This window comes from Cheilinus undulatus, linkage group 20 (assembly GCF_018320785.1).
Source record: "Cheilinus undulatus linkage group 20, ASM1832078v1, whole genome shotgun sequence".
NCBI lineage: Eukaryota > Metazoa > Chordata > Actinopteri > Labriformes > Labridae > Cheilinus > Cheilinus undulatus.
Window position 1 is genome coordinate 36929564 of NC_054884.1, and position 23046 is coordinate 36952609.

Sequence of the window (23046 nt, forward strand, 5' to 3'; positions counted from 1 at the left end):
CAAACATGGAGAAACAGCATCACACAAACTCAAACAAAATACCAGAATTCAGAAATACAAAAAAACAGCAATTAAAGGATGACTGAAATCAAATCCATCCTTAAAATACATCTTCAGACATCTGTAGTTAAGGTGAAGTACTTCATATTTGCTCATTTTTTAAAAATGTAGTTGTATTGTGGCTTTAGTGATAAAATGATTTGTCATCCTATGGTAATGTGAATCTCCTGACGGAGTGTAAGAGCTCAATCTCAACATGAAGAGGATGATCTGGGCCTTAGATGTTGCCCTCTTTTTAAAAGTTAGAGACAGGTCAGGAAATTTTGCACAGCGCATGTGCATAGACTTAGAAACAGAATGAGAGAGCCTTGTGACATACATCCACTAGTGATGCCTGGACACATCATCAGTGATGTTACCTAGAGTCTTCAAGTGTTTTGAGTCTTTCAAACATCATACACTCTCGTCCAGGGGACCCAGCTGAGATTTTTCAAACCCCAGCATGTGTCCAGGTAGCGCTACCCTACCCACAGATCTCCTGTCTTGATCCACAGCCACCTTGAGGCAACCTCAGCTGCCTCAGTGGTCTCCTTGATGGCCCTTTGCCTCCTGGCCCCTCTGATGCCTAGGATGTTGTAGGCCCTGCAGAGGGACTGGCCTGCAAACCCTCTGCATCCCACTTCAGTGGGCTCACATCTTGCTTTCCATCCGTTGCGTTGGCACTCCTCCACCAGCTCAGCATATTTGGCCCTCTTCCTCTCACTGGCCTCCTTGATGCGGTCCTCCCAAGGGACAGTGAGCTCCAGGAGGACAACCTGTTTGGAGGTAGCTGAGATAGGACGAAATCTGGCCCAAGTGTGGTGGTGGCTACTGTTTCTGGGAACTTCAGTTGCTTCCCCAAGTCAACTCTCAGTTCCCAGTCCAGAGCCTGAATGACCCCTAAATGAGAAAATAGACACAGAGATGCTGTGATTTGTCATTTAAGAATAACTGCAGACAGGAAATAGAGTTGTTCCTGATCCGATACGGTTTGGTTTAACTTTATATTTTGCTTCGTTTAGCCATGCTAAATGTTTGCTCTATAAACCAGAAATCAATTCTTGGCTGCTGAAAAACACTGCATGCATGAGCTACGTTTTTTTTTTTTTTTTTAGAGCAGCAACATCCCTAACATGCAAATGAATTCACATAGTGCTAGAAGAACCTTCTCCTAATTGATGTCTCTGTTGATCGCAGTATAGTGTTTCTTGGGTTTTTTCCTCTTTAAGCATCTGAGGAAAGATTCCAGTGCCCCTGGAAAGAAAGACAGTCAGAGGTTATGGAAAATTTTTAAGTTATTAAGGAAATGTTAAAAGTCAGAAACTAGAGATAAATTACTTAAAGTTGTCCAAAAAAGAATGAACGATGGTAAAATAACCAGATAAATTGTTTCTAACAATAACACTGTGGTGGCTGAGAGGAGTGAAGCACTGAGAAAGATACTGTTACATTTTTCACCTCTTGTCATTGATTTACTGTTTACTCTCTTTAAGTTAAAACTGCAAAAAGCAGTTCTACACCCTCTAATAAACTTTGTATTTTTGTGTTAACCGTCTATGGCCTTAAAAAAGTTTCCTTTCACAGTCTCGGATCTTGATGGTATCCTTTGTGATTTGTAGTCTCTTGTTTCTCTTCTATACATACAGACAAGTCACAGAAGGAGTATGGAAGGGCCCTGAGGACCTCTCCAGCCAATCACAGAAGAGATCTGAAGACATGAGTCGCAGCTCGGACCTGGACATCCTGAACAGTCCTCCTCTGAGTCTCACAGACTTGAGCACGAGTGCCGGTCTTGCCAACTGGATGCCCGTTAATGCCGGAGAAACAGACACATCAGGCCCTGAACAGGACATCCAGCCCTCCATGACCTTCAGAAACCGGGTCCTAGATGAACTACCAAGTCGGCGTCCTGCTGATAAATCTGTTTCTGCTGAAGTCAGACTGGTAAACAGCTGCTAACTGCTTTATTTTTCTATATTTTAAGATCATGCAGCTGCAACACAATTTGCACATTATCATTATTATTGTATCATGGTAAACCAGATGGCAAATATCCATTCAGCTATTTACATTTTTATTGCATGCACGAGCAGCAGCAGTCTGTTTTAATTGTTTTTCTTTCTCCTCCTGTTAGCAGTTAGCATGTCCTGCTCATCATTTGTCTGCATCTGTGTTTCTGTCAGGCTGCAGAGCGTGACTGGGAGGAGAAGCGTGCCAGTTTGACCCAGTTCAGTGCCCAGGACATCAACCGGCTGCTGGAGGAGACCCAGGCCGAGCTGATGAAGGCCATCCCAGACCTTGACTTCGCTGCCAGGCACATCAACAAACCTGCCGTGCCTCCCAAGCCCCAGATCACCATCCCAATAACCTCCACTACAGCTACGTCCTCTGCAGCCGGAACCACTGGGACCACAGCCACCACCACCACAACCAACACATCCAGTGGGGAACCGCAGCCTGGGAAAGTGCAGCTCGCTGCTCAGAAGCTGAACAGTATGGAGGGTGCTGGGTCACCTCGAGGGTCAGGTAAGTCTTCACTTTATTTGCTATGAACTGTGACGGTCGCAGTTTAGAAAAAGATGGAGAAGTTATACATGGACCACAGAAAGACTGGACAAAATGGTAGAAGACAATTAAAGTCAGCACTAAACAGAACTTGGGAAGAGAAACAACAGAGTTTAAAGACTGATGAATGGAAAATAAAATCTCAAGAATACGACACTGTCAAGGCCAAAAACCTTCCACAGTTAGTGCATGATTCCTCCTGGTCCATTTATTTTGTCTTACATCACCACTGATGGAAATAATGATTTAATTGGGAGTAATAGCCGCTTAGTGGACTGATCTTTAGGAAGGTTGTAGCATACCCAGTGCTCTTGACACTGTTCCAAAAGCAGTATCTGTTGTTTAAATAATAAGACCTCCGTTGTAGGGCTGGGATGATTCACTTTTCTCCCGATTCGATTTTTTTGAATTTGCTAGGTGCCGATTCGATTTAAATTGTGATCTATGATATTGCCGATTTTTGCAATCTTTAGTTAGCTTTTTAAACACCAGCAAAAAAGATGAATGATAATGATACCTACAGAATATATCAGGAAAAATACACATCACATGTGTATAATGATACATCACAAAATATGTCTAACTAGAGAATACAAAATAGTTATAAAATGGTCAAGTACAGGATTTCTCAGTTTATTCACAACAATTTAGTATCAATTTCACAGAATTTGATACAGACTGAGCTAAATACTGAATATGAAGTGCATAAAGTCTATACATATGTGTGTAGTATATATATGTATAACTTATGTAATTTTAAGTTAATATCGAATTTAACAATGTAGAATTAAGCTATTTAAAAAATATATAGTCCTGCATCATCTTGCATTTTACCTATCTTTGTTCAGTCTGAAGATGAGGATTTTCCCCATTTGTTGCACTGAATTAAAATGCTACCGTGATTTTTTTTTTTTTTTAAGAAAAGGGGAATAAATTATTATAGAGTGAATGTACTCCAATCCTTTATATTTCATATTTTATCAGTTTTTTATGTCATCACATAATGTGTTTGCGGAGGGAGATTATGGGAGACGAGCTGATCGTCACGTCCAGCTTTAAGACTGATGGACTGTGTTTTGCGGAGGGCATGACGTGACAGGCCAGTGTTTCTTTCTTGTGTTACCAAAGTAGTCATTCTTAACGACACTACACGGGACAGGTCCTTACAAATAATACGACTGTGATTATGGTTGCATGAGTAGAGACCAGCGGTAGCTTGAACGGGCTTGTTTGTTGACGTTAGCCGTTAGCTGTAGCGCTAATGCGATGATGCCTAACTAGTAGATTCGTTGTGTTGTCTCAGTATTTTGCTCTGGCGTGGCATATCTTGCAAACGACTGTCTAACTCCTGTCTAAGTTTGTGCTGTCTTTAATGTTTTGGAAGCCAAAATAAGTCTACACATCCACTATGAATGCGGCAGAAGTCGCTCTGCTGGGTAGGTACAAGCAACCGGCTTACGCAGACCGGAAGTCTCGTGTGATCTCGTTGTCTCAAGAGAGAAGAGGCAAGAGTCAACTGCCAGCTAGCGATGCCTGCCGCCAACTAGCGGTCAGCGGGTGAAATTACACCACAAACTACCGCACTAACAAAGTGAATAATTAGCTAATTAATTAAATATCGATACTGCATTTTAAAATATCGATACAATATCACGCCAGGAAGTATCGCGATATTTCAGTGTATCGATTTTTTGTCCCATCCCTACTCCGTTGTGCTGTTATGTTGATGCTATCCACGCCTCTGTAGCTCTTACAGAATGTTTTCTCACAAGCCTGGAAGTTGGATGACTTTCCAGTCTTAAAAGATTAAATCCACACCAGTAGCTCCAATATTGATCGTCTTTTTAATCCATTTTTATCCATCATTCCTGCGGTTAGCGGCTAATGCTGTCACCATATTGTCCGTTTTTTATCCCAGAATCCATTGTGACTTGTTGTGACAACTAATGGCAGGCTATTTCATTGTCACGTCATGCTTTGCTGAACAGCAAGTGTACAGACTTAGAAGCTGAGGTAGTTGGCAGTGTGATTTTGCAATAAACCAAAACATGCAAATGCATGGAGACCCTTCCTTCCTTGAAGTGGAACCCTACCCGTGTAATCGACTGCAACCCGAGTGCGCATGTGCGTTTTCAGAAAGTGGCATTTTGCCTGTCTGCATGGAAACAGAGACAGGGGTGTTTTAAAAACTTGTCACTCCGGAGCTCGTTTCCAAATTCTTCCGTTTTCAGGAAAAAAGTCTTGTAATGCAGCAAAAGTTTCATCTGAAAATGTCTTGGTCTAAAGAGGATGCAAATAGCATTCCTCAGTGGCTCCCCTCTACTCGCCGACAGTCATCTTTAGGCCGTCTCTGCTCCCTCTGTGCTGTGTTTGATGGCCTGCCTCTTCTGGACACTTGTGATTCCTAGGAGATGACCTTATATTGGGGAATAATGGCTTCCTAAAATGATCTCAGACTCTGTCTGTGTTTGTTGTTTTTAGCTCTGTGTTTGGGAGAGTTCTTCCTTCAACTTATTTTTATTTCAGTCAGAGGCTTAGACTTGCTCCATAAGCCCTGTTTAGACTTGCACACCAATCTGGAATCTTTCTGAAGTTTTTACTTTTCGCTGGATGTGTGAATGCCAATGGCCAAATATTTCACCCAGACTTTATCCAGAATGGTTCCTGCCAGCCCCCTTTGTAGTTTTTTCAGTATGAAGACTGCGAGAGCTGATGTGAGAATGCAGCAGGAAATACCCTTTAGAAAATTCCCTTCAAGCCGTTGGAGCAATGATGTTATATCCTGTGACTGGCATGCGACCACAGACTGTTTAGCCAGCCACCAGTGTGAAATCCACGCAGCAGTGACACAGCTTTATTATGATAGAGCTTGATAACTGAGTGTTGTTACAGTAGCACAGCTGAAGGAGAACAAAGAGACTTTAGAAACCAAAGATAAGATTCTCTTTGGTCTAAAACAAACAGAAGATGACTGAGTCATCTTTGAGATACTTAATGTCACTTGACATTAATCAAAGATTCTTGTTTTCAGATTTTTATCACCACTTGTCTGCCGCTCTCGATCGTACAGACACTCACTGGTGAAAAAGGAGAGGCCGGGATATGTTGATGGGTGGGCGAGCTAAGGGCTGAAGGAGGTGTATCCAAAGAGAGCTTCTGTTTAGGTCTGAAATTCTGCTTTAAAAGCTGAAGAATCTTTCTTTAGCTGACGTTTTCTTACCCCTAAAATGGTCCCTGACTTTCTACGGTTAGAGCAGCATCATCTTAGCAGGATTGAGTATTCAGCAAAAGTAACTCCTTCATGGTGAGAGAAGAGGTCCATTATCCTTTCCAGGTTTCAGCTTGTTGAGCATTATAATTTACAATTACTATCCTATAAGTGTGTGCCAGGAAAAACTGTCCCATGTTGATGTTCTGAAGTGTTGTCCTCCGTTTGCAGTGGATCTAAATGTGGCCCGTTATCGTACAGAAAAACCCTCCAAGTCTCCGCCTCCTCCTCCACCACGTCGGAGCTTCCCGTCTGCGCACGGCCTCACCACCAACCGCACCGGAGAGGTCATCGTAACCAACAAGAACCTGAAGGTGAGGATCTTTCTGGACTTAAAATCCTTTTACATCCTGAAAGAGACTGCAGAAATTCAAATAAGTTGGAACTACTTGAACAGTAACTCAGTTATCAGATTAAAATGATAGTATGGATTATACAGTTTGATCCACAGGCTCCAGCTTTGGTCAAAACCATGATTTTTGGATTGGATTAAGGGTAGGAAATAAAGCCATGTTTTCTACCTGGACAGACGGCTCCTCTCCTGTCTGGTCATTAAAACTCAGGCGGTGTCATTGCCTTCTGAGTGAATGAACCGCAGAGCCACTAAACAAACAAACAGCTGTTTCAATTAACATGACAGCCAGAGTGAAGGAAGCAGCGCTGCTCGAAGTTTCAACAACAGCTGTTCTGCGCCTAATGGATGGGTTTTTTTTGTCTGTTGAACTTATTTTACTTCATCAACTTCTGCCTATGTTATTTATAGTTCAGAGTTTAAAGCTGTTGTCAGTTCTACCCACAAACCTCACAAATCTCACAAATATTGGTCAGTTGATTACACTGTACATGATGTGTCACAAAAACCATAAGACCTTTGTCATATGCCTTTGCAGAGCATCACTCAGCTGTGCATTTATGATTAAACTACAAAAAGAAAATATATGTCATATATTAAATGCATTCTGAGACTCAGTAGTCATCATGTAGGGATTTATAAGTATCACACATGTATATTAAAGTCATGCATGAATGTAGAAGTCATGAAAATGGTCGCTTTTTACAAAGTTTCCTGAAATTTGGGCAACTTCATCTCCTGGGGCCAGTTCACAAACGAGATCTAAAGACAGTACCGTCTTTGGAAAGTTTTTTTAAATGCATTTTGAGACGGAAAAATGTTTGGCACATTCATTACAGGCCAATCAGAGCAAAAAAATGAGGCTGCAGCACTGGGTTTGCTTGACAGGCAAATTCTGTCTTAATTTATGAGCAATAGAGGTCGATTTGGATAAAACTCTTGCAAGACCGGTTCAGAGAAGAGCAAAAACGTTTTCACCACCAAGATGAGCTTTCAGTGTGGCTCTTGTTTTAATAAAGAAATGTGGCACAGTTCTGATAAAAATGCTGCTGTGGCTACATACAAGCTAACTGATCCTTCAGCAGCCATTGTCTACACATGTTACATTGTCTATGCTTGTCTAGTGGCTCCTAATGGGGAAGTCAGGACACGCTTTTTTGGAAGATGCCTTCCAAAAACAAATTTTTCAGAATGATTTTAACTTGTATAATTTATTCATTTTTCTAGAAAATACATACATTAAGTTGGTTTAATGTAAAATAAAAAACATGGTAATGTGCCGAGATTTTTTGCTCAAATTAAAGTAATGTTTCCTTTAAACAAGTCTGCATGTGACTATTAACACAGCTGTGTTCAATGCTTCAACCATCTTCAGTCCCCGGTCTCTGGTACCTTAATTTTGGGGGTCGCAAGCTAAAAAGTTTAAGAACCCTTGATCTAGATCAACTCGCACTACAGCATAGCTACTCGGACATAGCTATATACCATGTAAACATCCGAGCTAATCGCTACACTGGTGGCAGCTACTGCAACTGGCTTTCAGTCCACCTAAACCCCACCCATAGCTATGGCCTCGTCCTCCTCTAGTGACGCTGACTGGTCCAAACTGTTTATGATTCAGCACAAATGTTGTAGGTTGGAGCTTTACAAGATGGATTTTCCTGATGACAGATGTATTGAGTCTGGCAAATCATCTGCTTTGTAAAGTTCCTTGAGCGTCATTCAATATTTTCTTTGTCTGTGATTTAAACCTGCTCTCACATGTACGTCAGAGTGAGCCTTCCATTTAAGGGGACAGTTTTCAGTCCAACTCTCAGGTGAAAACCAACACCTGCAGCTCTAAACTCTCCCTGATCCCTTTTTTTGTGGAAAACCCGCTGAGAAGATCTCTTTGTTTCTAGAACAAATTCAGCTCTCCAGATGTCAAATCAAGCTGAAAGCTTCCTCAGTGACTTGGACCTTTAGTATTCAACATTGTCGTATCATTCATTATTTCTGATTGGATTCTCTAGCAGTTCAAGAAAACAGTCCCCACTGAGACCTCAGAAATACTTAAAATATTTGTTTGAAGTTATTAGAGGTTGTTTAAATCATGTTTAGAGGTGCAGACAACCAAAACGGACCCTGCTGATGTCAGTGAAACATGATCTGTGCTCTGACAGTTTTGTCTCATTTTTTATTTGTAACATTTATTTGCTATTTCTCCTTTATTTGACAGTTGACAGTGTGCACTCTGGCAGTAAGAAGGGGAGTATTAATGTCTATTTTTACTTTTTTCAGATGGAAGAAGACGGCGACCTTCCTAAAACTCTGGTGAAGCTGAGGCGGACCCCGTCAGACACTCCCCGACCCGCCTCCACCCCACCTGTGATTGCTGCGTCGGCCATCCAGGACGAGGACGACGAGGAGAAGATCATCGCTGAGCTCGAGGTAATAAAAGATGTTCTGCTTTTACTCTGGCATTATCTTTATGCTGCTGTTTTGATATCATATCTCTGTAACAGTCTCTCATGAACAAACTCTGATCAAAGATATTTCAGAGGACGCCTGTAAAAGTTAAAAAACGGTCCAGCTCCTTACCAAAGACCACATCTACTCCTCCCTGCACACTTGGGTCTTTGGGCAGAAAGGTAATAAAACAACAGCCCTCTTTGTGTGCCGATCGTGTGGACTTTGCTACTTCTTCTGCTCACTCACAGTACAGTGTTTTCCCCTTTTTTACTCTCCTCTTTACTTCAACTTTTATAACCACTAATATAAGGAAACCTAACTTCTCTAATCAGGCTGTAAGTCAGGGTGAAAATGGATGTTACAGCATTAGATGTACTTCAGTTACCTTCAAGCACTATTAATGTTTCACATTTGAGTCACAGCTATCAAAATAGCAGAAGACAAGCATTTGAGTTATAAATCACATCGTTATTTTGTATGGATGACAGAATCCAGACTGAAACAAAATAGAAGAATCTGACAGCTGTTTTTGAATATTTCTGACTTCAGTCTGTGCTATTTATGAAAAACTATAACTCCAATGTCTTTCTTGTTTAAATGTATTTGTCTGTCAGCATTCGACAGCCGATCATGGTGGTGAATCTGCTCACACTTGACCCCTGACATCTGTCATTTCTTTCTGCTGACATGAGAAAAGTCGCCTGACAAAAGCATGCTCTGCAGAGAGACAGAGATAGAAATGTTCACTGGTGCTGTGTCTCTCCAGTATAGTATTACACTGTGATCTTCCCTGTTTATAGCAGGCATGTATGCGTGAAGATCTGGTTCAACTTGATCAGCAGTTTTTGTTAAAACTTAAGTTCTTTTCCCTTAATGATTTGGATCAGCTTTAAAGGCAATTCTGCATCAGATTTAGACAAATTACATTTCTTGCCGCCGGGTTATAACTGGTGTTTGCTCCTTTAATATCTTTTCAGAGTCTTACCTGCTTCAGTTTGGGTGTATTAAAGTTTTTCCTTTTAGAACAAGTTGGCCTGTCTGAAAATGAAAATGCCTGGTGTTAATGGAGAATTTAGGGCAAACATTCCTCTTATTCAAAGCTTTCATGATAGGAGGAAGAGGCACCTTAAATTTGCCTGTCTGCTCGTAGTGATTTCAGATGCTTACTGGCTGTTTGCAGGTGGATTCAGGATAAAAGGCCCTGATGTCGTGTAATCAGCTCTTGTCTCTGGTCTCACCAAAGGAAGCAGCTGACTGGGCTGTGATTGCATGTCCCCTGTACACTGCACAAAACAGCTTGCAATAACACTGAAAAAAACAGTCATGCTACCACAAAATGTTTTCAAAATCAGCTTGAAATATCAGGGCTAATGCCCGACTTAAAGGAGTGTTTTTCTAATTTTTTATCCAGATGGCAAGATTTACCCCATGTATTACACTGTCAGTGCAGAAGTAGGATATGGGAATAAGTATATATCATGCAACGTCATAGGTTGAGAGGGTGAGCTAAATCATGTCCTGTTGCACCTGCCTACGTCAGTCCTACCTTTGAATAAGTCAGTCTGGAGCTCCGCCTGTGACGTGTTTTCATGCTCTGATGCAGCTCTGAATTTTTCTCTCTAACCTTGTTAACAGCTCCTGACCTTCAGCTTCCTCTGAATGAGCACCTGGTATTATCTCTCTGTGTGAAACTTTGTGTTTCTTCCCCTTTCTGATAACCGATGCTTTAGCCGTACAACCTTGTAATTGCCAGTGTGATGTGCGCTGTGTGAGTCACAGAGTGAAGCAGATGATGTCTTTACTTTTTGCTTCCAGAATGTGAGCACTCGACAACTGTGGTGACATTTTTAGCTGAGTAAAGAGCTCTTGTTTTTGTTGGAATTATCTCAGAACGGAGCTGAGCAGGTAGCTGTCAAAATAAAGGACGGAGAGGGGGGAGAGAGGGGGGAGGGTTTCAGGTTCAGAGCTGCAGACAGATTTTCTCTCAAAGAATCTATTTTTCTCACATGCAGCTGTTTTAAATTCTGATCCTGTTTTTATTCTCTGAAGGCGTTTGTGGTGCCGTGCTTTGTTTAAAGATCTGCAAATGGTGATTAATGTCAGCAGAATAGAAACAAATCTCCTCCCAGTATTGCTCATTAAAACAATATTACCCACAGTGAGGCGCTTTAATTACCAGTAACCATGCTGTTTACAAATTCAGGAAAGGTCTGGAACCAAAACTGGACACCTTTGGTCATCTCATATTCAGAACACAATACAGACTCTGCTATTTCTTTGAAAACAAGTAGTGGGGCTGTTAAAGCAGCAGATTAAAACTCAATTAATGATTCGTCAATCTCCCCCTTATGCATTTTTACTGTGGTTTTAAGCAGATAATGCAAGGTGTAAGAGTAAATTCAAACATACAGTAGCTACAAGAAGCTAACAGTAAAGACTGCAGTATGCAATAAAAATATGTCTTCACAATATAAATCCCAGGGAACAAGGCAAAAATGCTAATGGAAGTAGGGATACCCTGATCAGTTTTTTTTTTTTTTTTTTTTTGCAGCCGATACTGATCACCAAACAGACTCAACCCGGGACAACTTTTAACCGTCTTAAAAGTTTTCTTATTCTTTCAACAATTTACTCTCATGATGCAAAACTAAAGGCAGAAAAAGGGAGGGCTGATTAGCAGTTGCAGCTTGCTTAATTGCAAAGGAAGCACTAAGTGAATGAAGTCCAACTTTGGCGTAATGAAAGTGAAAAAAATATGTGAAATGTCTCTACGTTTACATACTCTCGGACATTCAGTAAACACCAAACAGTGGTGCTGCAACCTTGGTCAGAACACACAGAGGAGATTCGACTCCCTTCACTTTAACTCAGCAACAGCAAGCAGACACCAGGAGTCCAGCTGGAGTCTTGAGCATTTCTTTATTATATTCACAGAGGTCAAACTGTACATGTACTGTGCTCTTACAGCTTCCATTAATTTTGTGCTCTAGCACCGCTCCAGTCCCCAACATCAAATGCATAAGTTGCTCCATGGACAGCACCGCACACACATTTCTAGAGTAGGTACCAGATGTGCTTGGATGTCAAATCTGCTCGTGATGTTACACAGTATTGTATGAAGATGTAGCACATTGTGATTGCCTGTACAGCAGAGCATGGAAGCAGTGACACCAGCCTACCCAGAGCAACACATCATGGGGAATATTTACAGTAAAATACAGCGCTACATACTCCATCAGAGGCTTGTTATGTGGGTCTTTGCAGATGGGCTAATTAGGCTCCATTTGCTGATATCTATCTATCTATTGATTGATGTGTTTTCTTTTATCTCACATTTGCTTTGACAATATACAGTAAACTTTCCTTATCCTTGAATTGAATTCTGATATATAGATTGATATTTTTATTCATTTGTGGTCAGCATAAATGTCTTACTGCAGTCTAGGAGTAGAATTTATGTGATTGAATTTCAGCTCTAATATTTGTATCCAAGGGCCTGTGTCCATAGCTTTAGAGCTGAAAGCGCTCAAAACCCTGGTGTCAGAGCGCTTCTCTCCAGCATTTATTATTTCTAGGGTACAAATTCCTTCTCTTGTTAGTATCTGTCAAGTCATTTTAAATATCTGCTATATATTTGCTTTATTAAAAGAAAGTATCATCAATAAAAAATGAAGGCAGTGTAAAAGCGTCCTGTCTGGACATAGGCAGCAACTGTAGACCAGGAACATTATCCTTAAAAAGACTAGTCAAATCAGTTTCTCTTCCTTCAGTATCAGAAGTCCTGCCCACTCTTGATTTTGATTGGCTAGTAGGGGAGACGTGATATTGACAAATGTGGTGTTGTTCTAAAAGTTGAACTGACAGCTTTGCAAATGTGGCGACCAAAAACAGCTCGGGCCAGGGGCGTTTCTCCTCTCTGAAAACGCTGGACCACATTTGTTGTGGTTTAAAGATGTGAGCTTAAAACGGAGGCTGTCTATTGTCTACTGATACAAATATTTTAATGATAGACCCTTATCACCATTAACTGTAGCAAAACTGTACTGAACCAAACTAGACCATTTAGTGAAAACACACCATACGCAAGCGTTGTGTGACTCAGCTCCTACTGGCTTTTTAAATTCCTGTCTGCTGCTGTTTCTCCTTGAATTTTTAAACCGTAATTTTTTTCCTGATTATTTCACTACTTTCCAGACACTGAAGTAGCTTAAAAAGTAAGAGCATTTTTAATTTCTCTCTTTGAACACTTGGAATAGTGGTAATCAGCTTAAAACATGGCTTTTTGGCAGTGTTTTTCTATGCAGAAATCACTACTTGCCCCCCAAGGGCAAGTAGTGAATGTGGAGGAAGTGAGCGTGAAGCATCATACGATAAGGGGTGACATCTACTCATCTGCAAAGAACCAGTCATAATGTGCCAAATCATCATACAAATGCATAGCTGACCATACTGTAACAACCAGTGACCCCAAACAGATTTGACCCCCAAGCCTGACCTACACCTGTCTCTTTCTCTCCTCTATCTTGCTCTACCTCCTACACATGCACACTGAGCCATTCACAAACAGGCGTACACTACTAATTTAACAGTGGGTATGAGCAACGCTGCTTTCTAAGTTTGTCATTGAGGACTTTTTGAAATATAATCCACTAATCTGTTAATTTCTATTTTCTCTTTGCTCCTACAGAATAGCACCAACTCTCCAGGGCCGGTGAAGGGCCCCACCGTCGCAGCCAGACTCAAGCACCTTCAGCAAGGAAGCCTGGAGAGGCCAAAAACCCGCAAACAGAAAGAGGATTTCCCCAAAGTCCAGGGCCAGCAGCAGGTATTCCACTTCTAAAAGCTCCACCTCTGACGCTGCGTCTGCCTCTGACTTTCCTCTCTGCAGTCACCTCTGACGAAGCTTTCCTGCAACTTCTGCGATATCAGAAAAACTGCGCAGGCCGAAGCAGCAGACAATGAGATAACACAAAAACCAGAGGGGGATCTATCTACAGAAACCGTGATTTTTACCAGTTCTTGATGTGTGTTTTGACATTTAAGTTACTGGATCTAACCTAGCCTGCGTAGAGATCAAGTTTTTGTCGTACGAGTATGTCGATGTTTTGATTTCCTGACGAAGGTCTTTGGTGGTGCTTGTGACTGATCAAACTAGCTTTACTATACTAGTCACATAGATTCAAAAACATCCACTGCCTCCATAATTTCAGCAAAGCCACGGAATTATTTCATATCTCAGCGTCAGATTAATGAAATTTCACCATGATCCAGCCTTTTTTTTCTCTCACTGAGCCCTCATCTCTCGCTCTTTTCATGCGGAAATTATTCACACTGCTGCTTTTTATTTTTATTGCCCATTCTTTAAATCTCAAGGTTAGCAGACAGTGCTGCTGCAGAGAAAGTGTTTTAATATGTTTGTGAGGCTGGCACTGAGCAGCCAAGAGGTCCTCATTCCAGCCAAGAGGCCAATCCATTAAGCAAGCTTACTCAGAATTGCCTTTTAACAGCTCTAAATGCTACAAATTATTATGCAAGATGACAAGAGAGAAGCACAAGGTGTAAGGTTAGCTGGAAAAGCTGTTTTTATAGACAAGCTTTTTAGTTTAACGAGTGCATTAAAGATAATTATAGAAAGTAAAAGAGGGAAAGACGACAGTGGGAGGTAAGCAAGACTGACAGAGCACATACAGAGAGGTGAGAGAAATTTAAAGGTTTTAATCTAATGAGCAACTGCACAACATTATTTTAAACCCCCACTGCTGTCTGGCATTTCAAAAGCTTTAAGATCAGGTTTTTCTGTATTTGTCCTGCAACTACTGGAATATTTTTGAGTTCCTGCTACAAAAGGAACCAGAGAAGTAGAGGAGCCCTTAATGATGCCGAGTGCCAAGGGTAGTTGGGATGCATAATGCAAAATCTAAAGCCAGTCCAACAGCTCATAAATGTAGAGGATAATCAAAACACAAGCATGTCAATGAAACTTATTTGTGCACATCGTCTTCCTAGCTTCATTTTTATCATTTAATTATGCACAGATTTGGCTGTTTAACATCAGTATCAGCCCACAAACATCAGCCATCAGCAAATTATGTGGCATGAACTAATGTTGGTAGCCAATGTTTATCAGCTGTGTTCAGTCAGTTTAAAGCAGTAACCTCACTGCTGAATCAAATAAGAGAGGAAGTAACCGTTGGACAAACTGTGATCATTTTTCATGGTCAAACATGAGACAAAATGTTGGTACTTTGTGAATCTTGCACCAAATTAAGTGCTGAAAAGTCACTGAAATGGATAGTTAGCTTAATTATTATTTAAACATTGTGTCGGGCCTTATTTCACAATCAGTGCATCAAAAATGAGATAAAACCACAGTTCACCTGCTGCAAAATACCAGTTTAATACATTTTTTGTGCCTTTAATAGTGTGTGAAAGCAATCCCACTTCTCTTGTTTTTGTATATTGCCTGACTCAACATGAGAATGGCATAGAAAGGATCATCACCTTCAGTACAACTGTTGATATCAAATTTGCAATATTGGTCCAGAAATCACAATTAGATATATTTCCAGAATCATCCTTCCCTATTTTAATCTATCTACTATTGTGCTGATTATGATCTAGAAGGATTTATTGCTTGTCTTTGTTAAAAAAATACACAAGAGTAGGAACCTATAAATAATTGCATATTAAATGGTTATTGCAATTTTTTTTAAATAATCACAATTTGGTTATTTATACCAAATCATTTAGCCCTACTTATAGCACAACAAGAACACACTGACCAAGACCTACTGCTTCTGATTCGTGTTCAGGTTGAATTTTTATTAGATTTTTTTTATAAAATCAACATGAAAAAAACCTGGAGAAGGATGCATTCACTCAAGGTGATCCGTACTGTGCTCAAGCGTGTTGGATGGCTAGACTCTGTTTATCTAGTGTGAATGCTCCTCACAGTGCTTAACCTCAGCACTCTTCCTGGGTCCTGGTACAGATGGAAGAGCTTATCATCGACATGTAAGGGCTACTCATGCACCAGATAAAGCAATGGTCCTTAACATGTACATGACATACAATTGACATATATCCCTCAGTTCTAGCTGGCTAAAATGACTCAAAAGAAGTCAGAAAGGTAGAAAAGCTGCAGTCATGTTTTCTGATTTTTCTTGCAAGCTTCAGGACATGCCTTCTTTTATGAAGCCATGCTTGTGTTGTTTGGCGTATCATTATGTTTGCACAAGAAGGATGGGGCTCTGTTAGTGCAGGTTAGCAGGGTGCTAGAGAGAGGGGTCAGTCCTGCTTGGTATGGGGCAACTGGGCCTTGTGTGAGTGCAGGAATGAAAAATATAAATATGTAGAGAGACCAAAAAAATAAACAATAAAATAAAAAATAGAATCATGCCCCATGTTACAATAGTATCTCAGTCTAATTTTTCTTGTGTGTGGCATTGCAACAAGTAGCCTTTTGTCACATCATGACAGTGCAGATAGGCAAAGAACTAAATTATGTATTTTTATTTTACTTTATTTTGTTTTTTTGTCATTAATGGACAGCTGAGAGACAGGAAATATGAGGAGAGAGAGTGAGGCAAGACATGCACTGAAGAGTGACAGGATGGGGATTCGAACATGTGACCAGTGCAAAGAGGACTGACGCTTCCTTGAACGGGCGCTTAATTAGTTAACATATGCAAGTTAAGGCTCTTATGTTTAAAACATTCAGGTAAAATGATAAAAGAACATTAATTTATTTTTCTGAAACTAGGTGTTTGATTTTCATATCAAGACAGAGGTTAAAAATAATCAGTTTGCACAAATTAAATCAATGAAATTCAAACACATCCAGATTGCAGAAGATAATCACTTACTCTTGAATTAAATTAATCACATCTTTATCCTTTCAGGCTATTTTATCAGTTACTTTTGCCAGGTAAAAAGGGATATGTGTTTGTAGTTGTAGTAAAAATGTTCAAAGCACAGAAATTCAGAATCCTTGGATCAGATAAATGATGGTCAAAGTAAGGTTTTTCTATCCTTTGTAGATCAAGTTTTATTTATTGTCAAATATTAAGTATTCAAATGTTCATAAAGCCTTTTTTACGATAGATTCAGGGTGCGAACTTTAGAAAAGCATGGTTTCATTGTTGTTGTACATTGCACAACACAATCTGCCGTGCATTTCTACAACAACAAAATAAAGGTCAGCTCATACCCACAGGAATTCAGCCACAAATGCACATCTTTAATAGTAACAAATGAAGGAAATTAGATAGAACTACAAAGGAAAACAAGCGCATTCAGTCCAGTCTTGAGTGTTATTGGACCTTTGGAGGTTATTACAAGAATGGTATTGCAAAAGTAATGAGCTCTTCCTCAGCTGATGTTTAAGGTAAGGGCGTGAGGAAAACAAACCTCCAGGGCCAGGGTAAAATAAGGTGTTTGGTTTATCACAGAATTAAAGCTATTTTTTCTTTGCTTCTTTTCCCTCCGTCCACACAAACACAGCCTCTAACTCTGCAGCTGTGACCCGTGTCACTGACACCTCGACTCACGAGTGCAAAAGTCGCCCGACAGCGACACGGAGAAGTAAAGAAAAAGTTCAACATTATGTCAACGTCCTCCTGGAGACAACCAGTCAGCCCCATCTCTCCCTCTGTCTCTTTTTATTTCAAATCAGATATTTCAAATAAAAATCAGGAGAAACCTGTCAACAGCTTTTCCTGTTCAGTATTATATAACTCTAACTGAAGCTACAGGCCAAATAAAAAAGAAAATGTCACTGAAGAAAAGAAATGCTCTGACCGGTGGTGACAACGGGAGAAACAAACCACCAAATATAATTTTTAAACTATGAATTCAACATGCTGCAGGCTCCTGGGAGACTGTCACTGAGTCTATTTCTGTGGATGAACTCCATCCTCTGTGTATGAACTCTGAAGCTGAGCTCGTCTTATCAGCTCCTGCAGATGCTTCAAACCACCCCGACCTGCTGAGTTAACCCGCTTCAACCAATCCTCGACCACAGCTACCAGGAAAAGAAAGATTCCTGAAAATACCCTGACAGAGAAATGATAACACACCTTAACCACTCACACTAAAACCACACTTTCACCCAGAATCATCGACTCTTTTACTGCATCCCAGCAAGATTCAGCAGTTTTGATTAATTCATGAATTCACCCATTAAACATTCAGTTTCTCTTTATACAATATTTCCTCTTACATCTCCACCGACCCAGAGAGCCCAGACGTATTTAAAGACTTGACGATTTTCTGAAAAAGCACAGCGTCTTTGACAGTAGTCTCCATTAGCTGTAACAGCAGTTAGCACATGGCTAACATGGCTGACCTCCAGGTGACATGTCTGCACCATCTGGACAAGCGTGTCACTTCCCTCCACAGAGAGACGTCCAGCATTAGTATTCAGAGCTGTATGGAGGCTTGAATACTAAATAAATCCTCCTTTTGTCACTATTTAAATATTTAGAGTTTGGGGCTTGTGCAAGATAATGGTTAGAAAACGTCTGTTACTTCAGAGTCGAGGTATAAATGTAGAACCACCGTACATTTATAAAATCAAAGATGAGCCAAGGGGGTGAGGAAGCGCCATCTATCAGGAAGTTAAAAAAAAAAAAAAAAAAAAAAAAAGTACTAAAAAACATGTTTTCAAATTTTCTACACAGCTGGATTATCTGTAGAGGTTCATTCACAAAATCTGGCTTAATATTAAGTTCAGAATCAGTATATATCAGGGCAGAATTTATCAAGTACTTCCATACTTCTTTAATACTGAGTGTCTAAGAATGATACAGTCACCTCTAGTTTAATCATCGTTAGTATTGTCAAGTAAGGAAGCCTTGACAAAACTTAGAAAATGAGTAATCCTGCTCCAAACTGCATAAAAATTGCAATTTTTATGGAGATGTTTCCGATGTATTCATGCAATAAGACAGTTTGCAGGAGTTTGTTTGAAACTTTTGGTGGTTAAAAACAAGATTTTAACCCATACTGACAGCCTAAGATTTCTACTTTTGTTGCCATCGTATCGAATAGATATGAATATCATTGTTTTTTTACATCTGTACTGTATTAAAGTTTAAAATTCTGCAGATACACCTTAGTCTGCATTGCATCTCCAAGCTGTCCATTTTGTAGGTGTCTTGTAATATTAAGAAGTAAAATGCAGAATTACAATGCAGTTGTTTTAGACATTCACTCAATAGCTTAAGCCTTTCTCAGCTTGCACAAAACTCCTGAAATTTTACTGAATTTACTCTGACTTTACCCTGAAATTCCTCTGCTAGCCCCTTAGTATTTTCTCCCTCACTCCTCTATTAACTGACAGGCAAACTGCATGAAAACTTCCTGTTGTAGAGAGGGCAGAAAGCCTGTTGCTTGACACATCCTTGGACTCCTAAGTCTCTGCACGACAAAGGTGATGCAAATCTTCAGACATGCACCTTCGTGGTGGTCCTGTGCAGTAAATTTTCACCTGCACCAGGTGTCAAGATGGCCGATTTCAGAGAACTTTTCTTCCTTGTAGGATCACAGAGACAGCCAGATGATTAAAAATTCTTGGCTTGAAATATCACAATAAGTAAAGAAGGATGGTGCCAGAGAGTGTGGAGAAACTTACACTATAGATTTATAGTCACAGCAGATCTCTCTGATAATGTTACAGGGCAAAAATTAGTAGATGAATGGTTGATTAAAGGTCAAATGCAGCTCAGCAAGTTGTGAAATCTGTGGGGCAACATAGGAAAATATCTGAGATTTACTTCCTCATCTATCTCTAGCATTTGCCACACAAGTAATGTACTCCTCCTCATCCTGCCTCTCCTGACTGAATGGTCATATGGACCATCTCCTCCTCCTCCCCTTTTTTGTTTTAGCAAGAAGAGTAAACACAGCAGCTCATCATTGACATTCTCCATATTGTAAACAACAATTCTGCCTCTATTACTTCCATTAAGCCATGCCACAGATGAGATTTTTGACGACACTGCCCCCTATCTTTTGGGTAAAATATCAGTTTGTGGCAAGGAAGGTGCCGGCGCTAGGAACAAATGCAGCAGGCGTTTCAGCGTCACACTTCTGCGTCAGTTTGTGTCTGTGCAGAAAGCCTTAAGAAAGCTGAAAATATCTGAAGAACGTGTGGTAAAACTTACATTAACAACCTGGACCTTTTATTTACTATAGTGTGTCACAATAAGCTATCACTCCTAACACTGAATGATGTTTAAATGTCTTAAGTCTTTAAAGCAGGGGTGTAAAACTCAATCACAGCAGGGGCTGGCAATAAACTGTCAACCTCATTTCACCAGCCATAAAATATGAAAAAAGTTAGCACTGATGGTAAATGATTTTGAAATTTAAAAAGTGAAAAAGATGAGTTTAAAGGCTCACAATCTGAGGAAAGTGAATTTATTAGTTCAGAAAGGTCAAAACCTGAAATTAAAATGGAAAATAATGTTGATTTTTAAAGGCAAATATATTAGAAATAAAATCAAAATCATGAGTTTACAAGGTCAAAATATAAAATAATATTTGTAACCATTAAATTAAAAGTCAAAATATGATTCAAAATTTTAAATTGTGATTCTAAAAGGTCAAACTAAGGGATTATGCCAAAGTTTGGAGCTGAAAATATGAGAAAAAAATAGAAAATAATTTGTTAAAAAGGTTCAAAATATGACTTAAAAATTTAAATTCTGTATCTTAAAGCTCAAAATATTATATGGGAGTCAAAATCATGGGTTGAAATGCTTCAAGTACAAAATAAAAAGTCAAAATCCTAAGTCTGAGCCATAATTGTGAAATGCAAAGTTGAATATAGGAAATTAAGACACACATTAATTATTTTCCCACATTCTTGACTTCTTATCTAATGATTTTTACTTCTTACTTTTTCAGATTTTGTGATTTAACAAGGATATCTTAAATCATCAAGGATAAGTTTACATTTTTATACTTGAGGAAATCTGCAGACCTCATACTGATGGTCCAGTTATAACAAAAATATTAGATCATCTTGCGGGCCAGACTTAACTGTTCTATGGGCCAGAGTTGGCCCCCGGGCCTTGAGTTTGACACCCCTGCTTTAAAGTTAAAGACCCTCAGCTTATCCAGATCATCATGCAGGAAGCTGTGTGCATTAATTATGTGCACACAGAGACAAACACAAAGACAGAAGACAAACCCTCAAATTTCACATACTCAGTTACTCACATACTTGCACAGAGATCTGCACGCTAAATGCAGATTTCACTTCACAGTACTCGAGTCAGGTTCCATGCGTATTTTAGATGCTGTGGCAGCATTATGCGTAGAGCGAATCGATCCAAACAGCAGTAAGAACATGTAAATCATCCAATAGACTTCATAATATAACAACATTTAACAGAATCCTGATAGTAAATCATCACTAAACCAAGATTATTCCCCGACCAGTGGCACGAGCAACAGGTCACCAGTCGAGCAATGGGTCATGGTGCGACTACAGCACCACTAATGAAGACAAGTTAACTTTTGAAGTGAAAAACCACAGGATTTTACATGAAACCAAACATCATTTTTAGAAAATGTGAACCTTTTAACTTACTCATCCGTGGCAGAAAACAATCCCAGAATAATATTGAAGTGAGCAGCAATTCACACCCACACATACTAGCCCCAGGTGAACTTCTAGTTCTCCCATGATCTTACGATCCCTGTCTCCAGCTGCTCAGGGTTGCGCTTCTCTGCGCATCACCACTCTCTGTTAGATGGAGCAGAGCGCTGCGTGCCCCGTGATGGAGGTGGAGACGTTTTAGGCCCAGAGCCCAGGTTGGAGCCATGCCTGAAATTACTAAAGTTAAGATCTCTCACATTAAATTAAGATCCTTTGTTTTGTCTTGATGCTTTTGCTCCTCTATTTTAATTCTTTTTTTTTTTCCACAATCTTGACACTAAATACGTAGGAGTCGCTTATTTAAACCTGCTTTTATTTGTCATACTCTCAGCAACACCAGACTGATAAAAGTGTCAGTGCCTTAAAGAGGATAGGTTTTATGTTAAGGCTTTATGGTGTTCATACCATCAGACAAAGCAACATGGTTCTTTTTTCTGTCATGGCCTTGTCAACTTTGTGCTAAAACATATTGGAGAGATGTTAATACTCGTTATAAGTGATGTCCTCTTTGGATCAGATCGCCAAACGGCAGGTTAATAACAAGCATAAATGCAGTCAGAGTTATTTAAGATCTTCATACAGTTCCATGTTTAAAAGGTAAATAAAGCTCTATATTAAAAAGGAAGACACTGAGAGTGACAGAAGTTCTACTCAACAACATAATACTTGAATTTTCTTCCATTTTGCATCTTTCATTTTTGATTACTTTCCTGTTTCAGATAAAAATGCAGTTTACGTCACTTGATGCCTGTTGTGAGATCTTAAGCTCTGTAACCTGTGCTCTTATGGAGGGAAAATTACAGCTCATGAGAAGTGAAATGGATATTAATCAAAAGCTGTCTCATTACAGTATACATACAGCAGAACATCTCCAAAAAATACAGACTTCATCAAACTGGGCTGTGGTTATTTGATGCAACACTCCAGACTCTGTCTTCTGTTGACATTGCTTTTCTGCTGCATTAAAAGAGGAGGTGTATTTTGTAGTCTCCCTTTGAGCCTGGGAGGTGTACCCGTCTGCTGGTGCTTTTATTGGCTGAAAGAGTCACAGATGTACGAGTGTCCCCTCGAGGCACCGAGCAGCACCTTGTCACCACAATCTGTTCTCTCTTTTTGTTGTTGAACTGAAGCTACCGTCAAGCTCAGATGCTTCCTCCTTGTTCAGCCTCTTCAGCAAACAATCTGAGCATCCTGACAACATGAAAGATTTTTAAACGATTTCTTACTCTGCGTCTTTTTTCACTCCAGGCATTACAGTTGGATTTTAATCCTCACCAGGCTGCAGAAAATCAATCTGTATTCAAGCTCTGTTAACCAAAACTGTGATTTTATTTCATGCTGCCACTCCACAGAGCTATTGAGATCTCCTTTGTTACCACACTAATTCAAGTTTATCTCAATTTAAGGTGTATTCTTTTGTCATTTCTGTTTTTATTTCTGTTATATGAGCAATTTTACTCAAACACAGGCCTCACATATTCAGACAGGAATTCAACAAACCTCCCAGTTTTCCCCCATCTCTCCATGGCTGTTCTTCTTCCTTGTTCTTTCTTCCTTTCACCTTCCTCATCTCATCTCCTCTGCCATCCTCTCCTGTCTCAGTCTCTTCTCCTTATTTCTTCTCTTCTGATTCCTTGTCCTTGGTTATCATCCTGCCTCTTTCATTCCTGTCCTCTTTCCTTCTGCTCATCCTTTCCGTGTCTC

The 23046-nt window shown here is 39.9% G+C and overlaps 1 protein-coding gene across 6 annotated transcripts in view; it reads left to right on the forward strand.

Annotated features, from left to right (window-relative positions):
* zgc:114120 (uncharacterized protein LOC619267 homolog) overlaps positions 1–23046 on the forward strand; it is a 226403-nt gene that overhangs the window by 201006 nt on the left and 2351 nt on the right. For 3 of the 6 annotated variants that reach the window (XM_041816471.1, XM_041816472.1, XM_041816469.1), the window contains 5 exons: positions 1686–1983; positions 2223–2565; positions 6044–6186; positions 8505–8654; positions 8756–9433. In XM_041816471.1, the coding sequence (XP_041672405.1) occupies positions 1686–1983; positions 2223–2565; positions 6044–6186; positions 8505–8654; positions 8756–9076 (1255 nt within the window). In that variant the 3' untranslated portion in view covers positions 9077–9433. Of the gene's footprint in view, positions 1–1685; positions 1984–2222; positions 2566–6043; positions 6187–8504; positions 8655–8755; positions 9434–13362; positions 16384–23046 lie in introns of those variants that run through there. The other 3 variants (XM_041816475.1, XM_041816474.1, XM_041816470.1) reach the window with 3 other exon arrangements.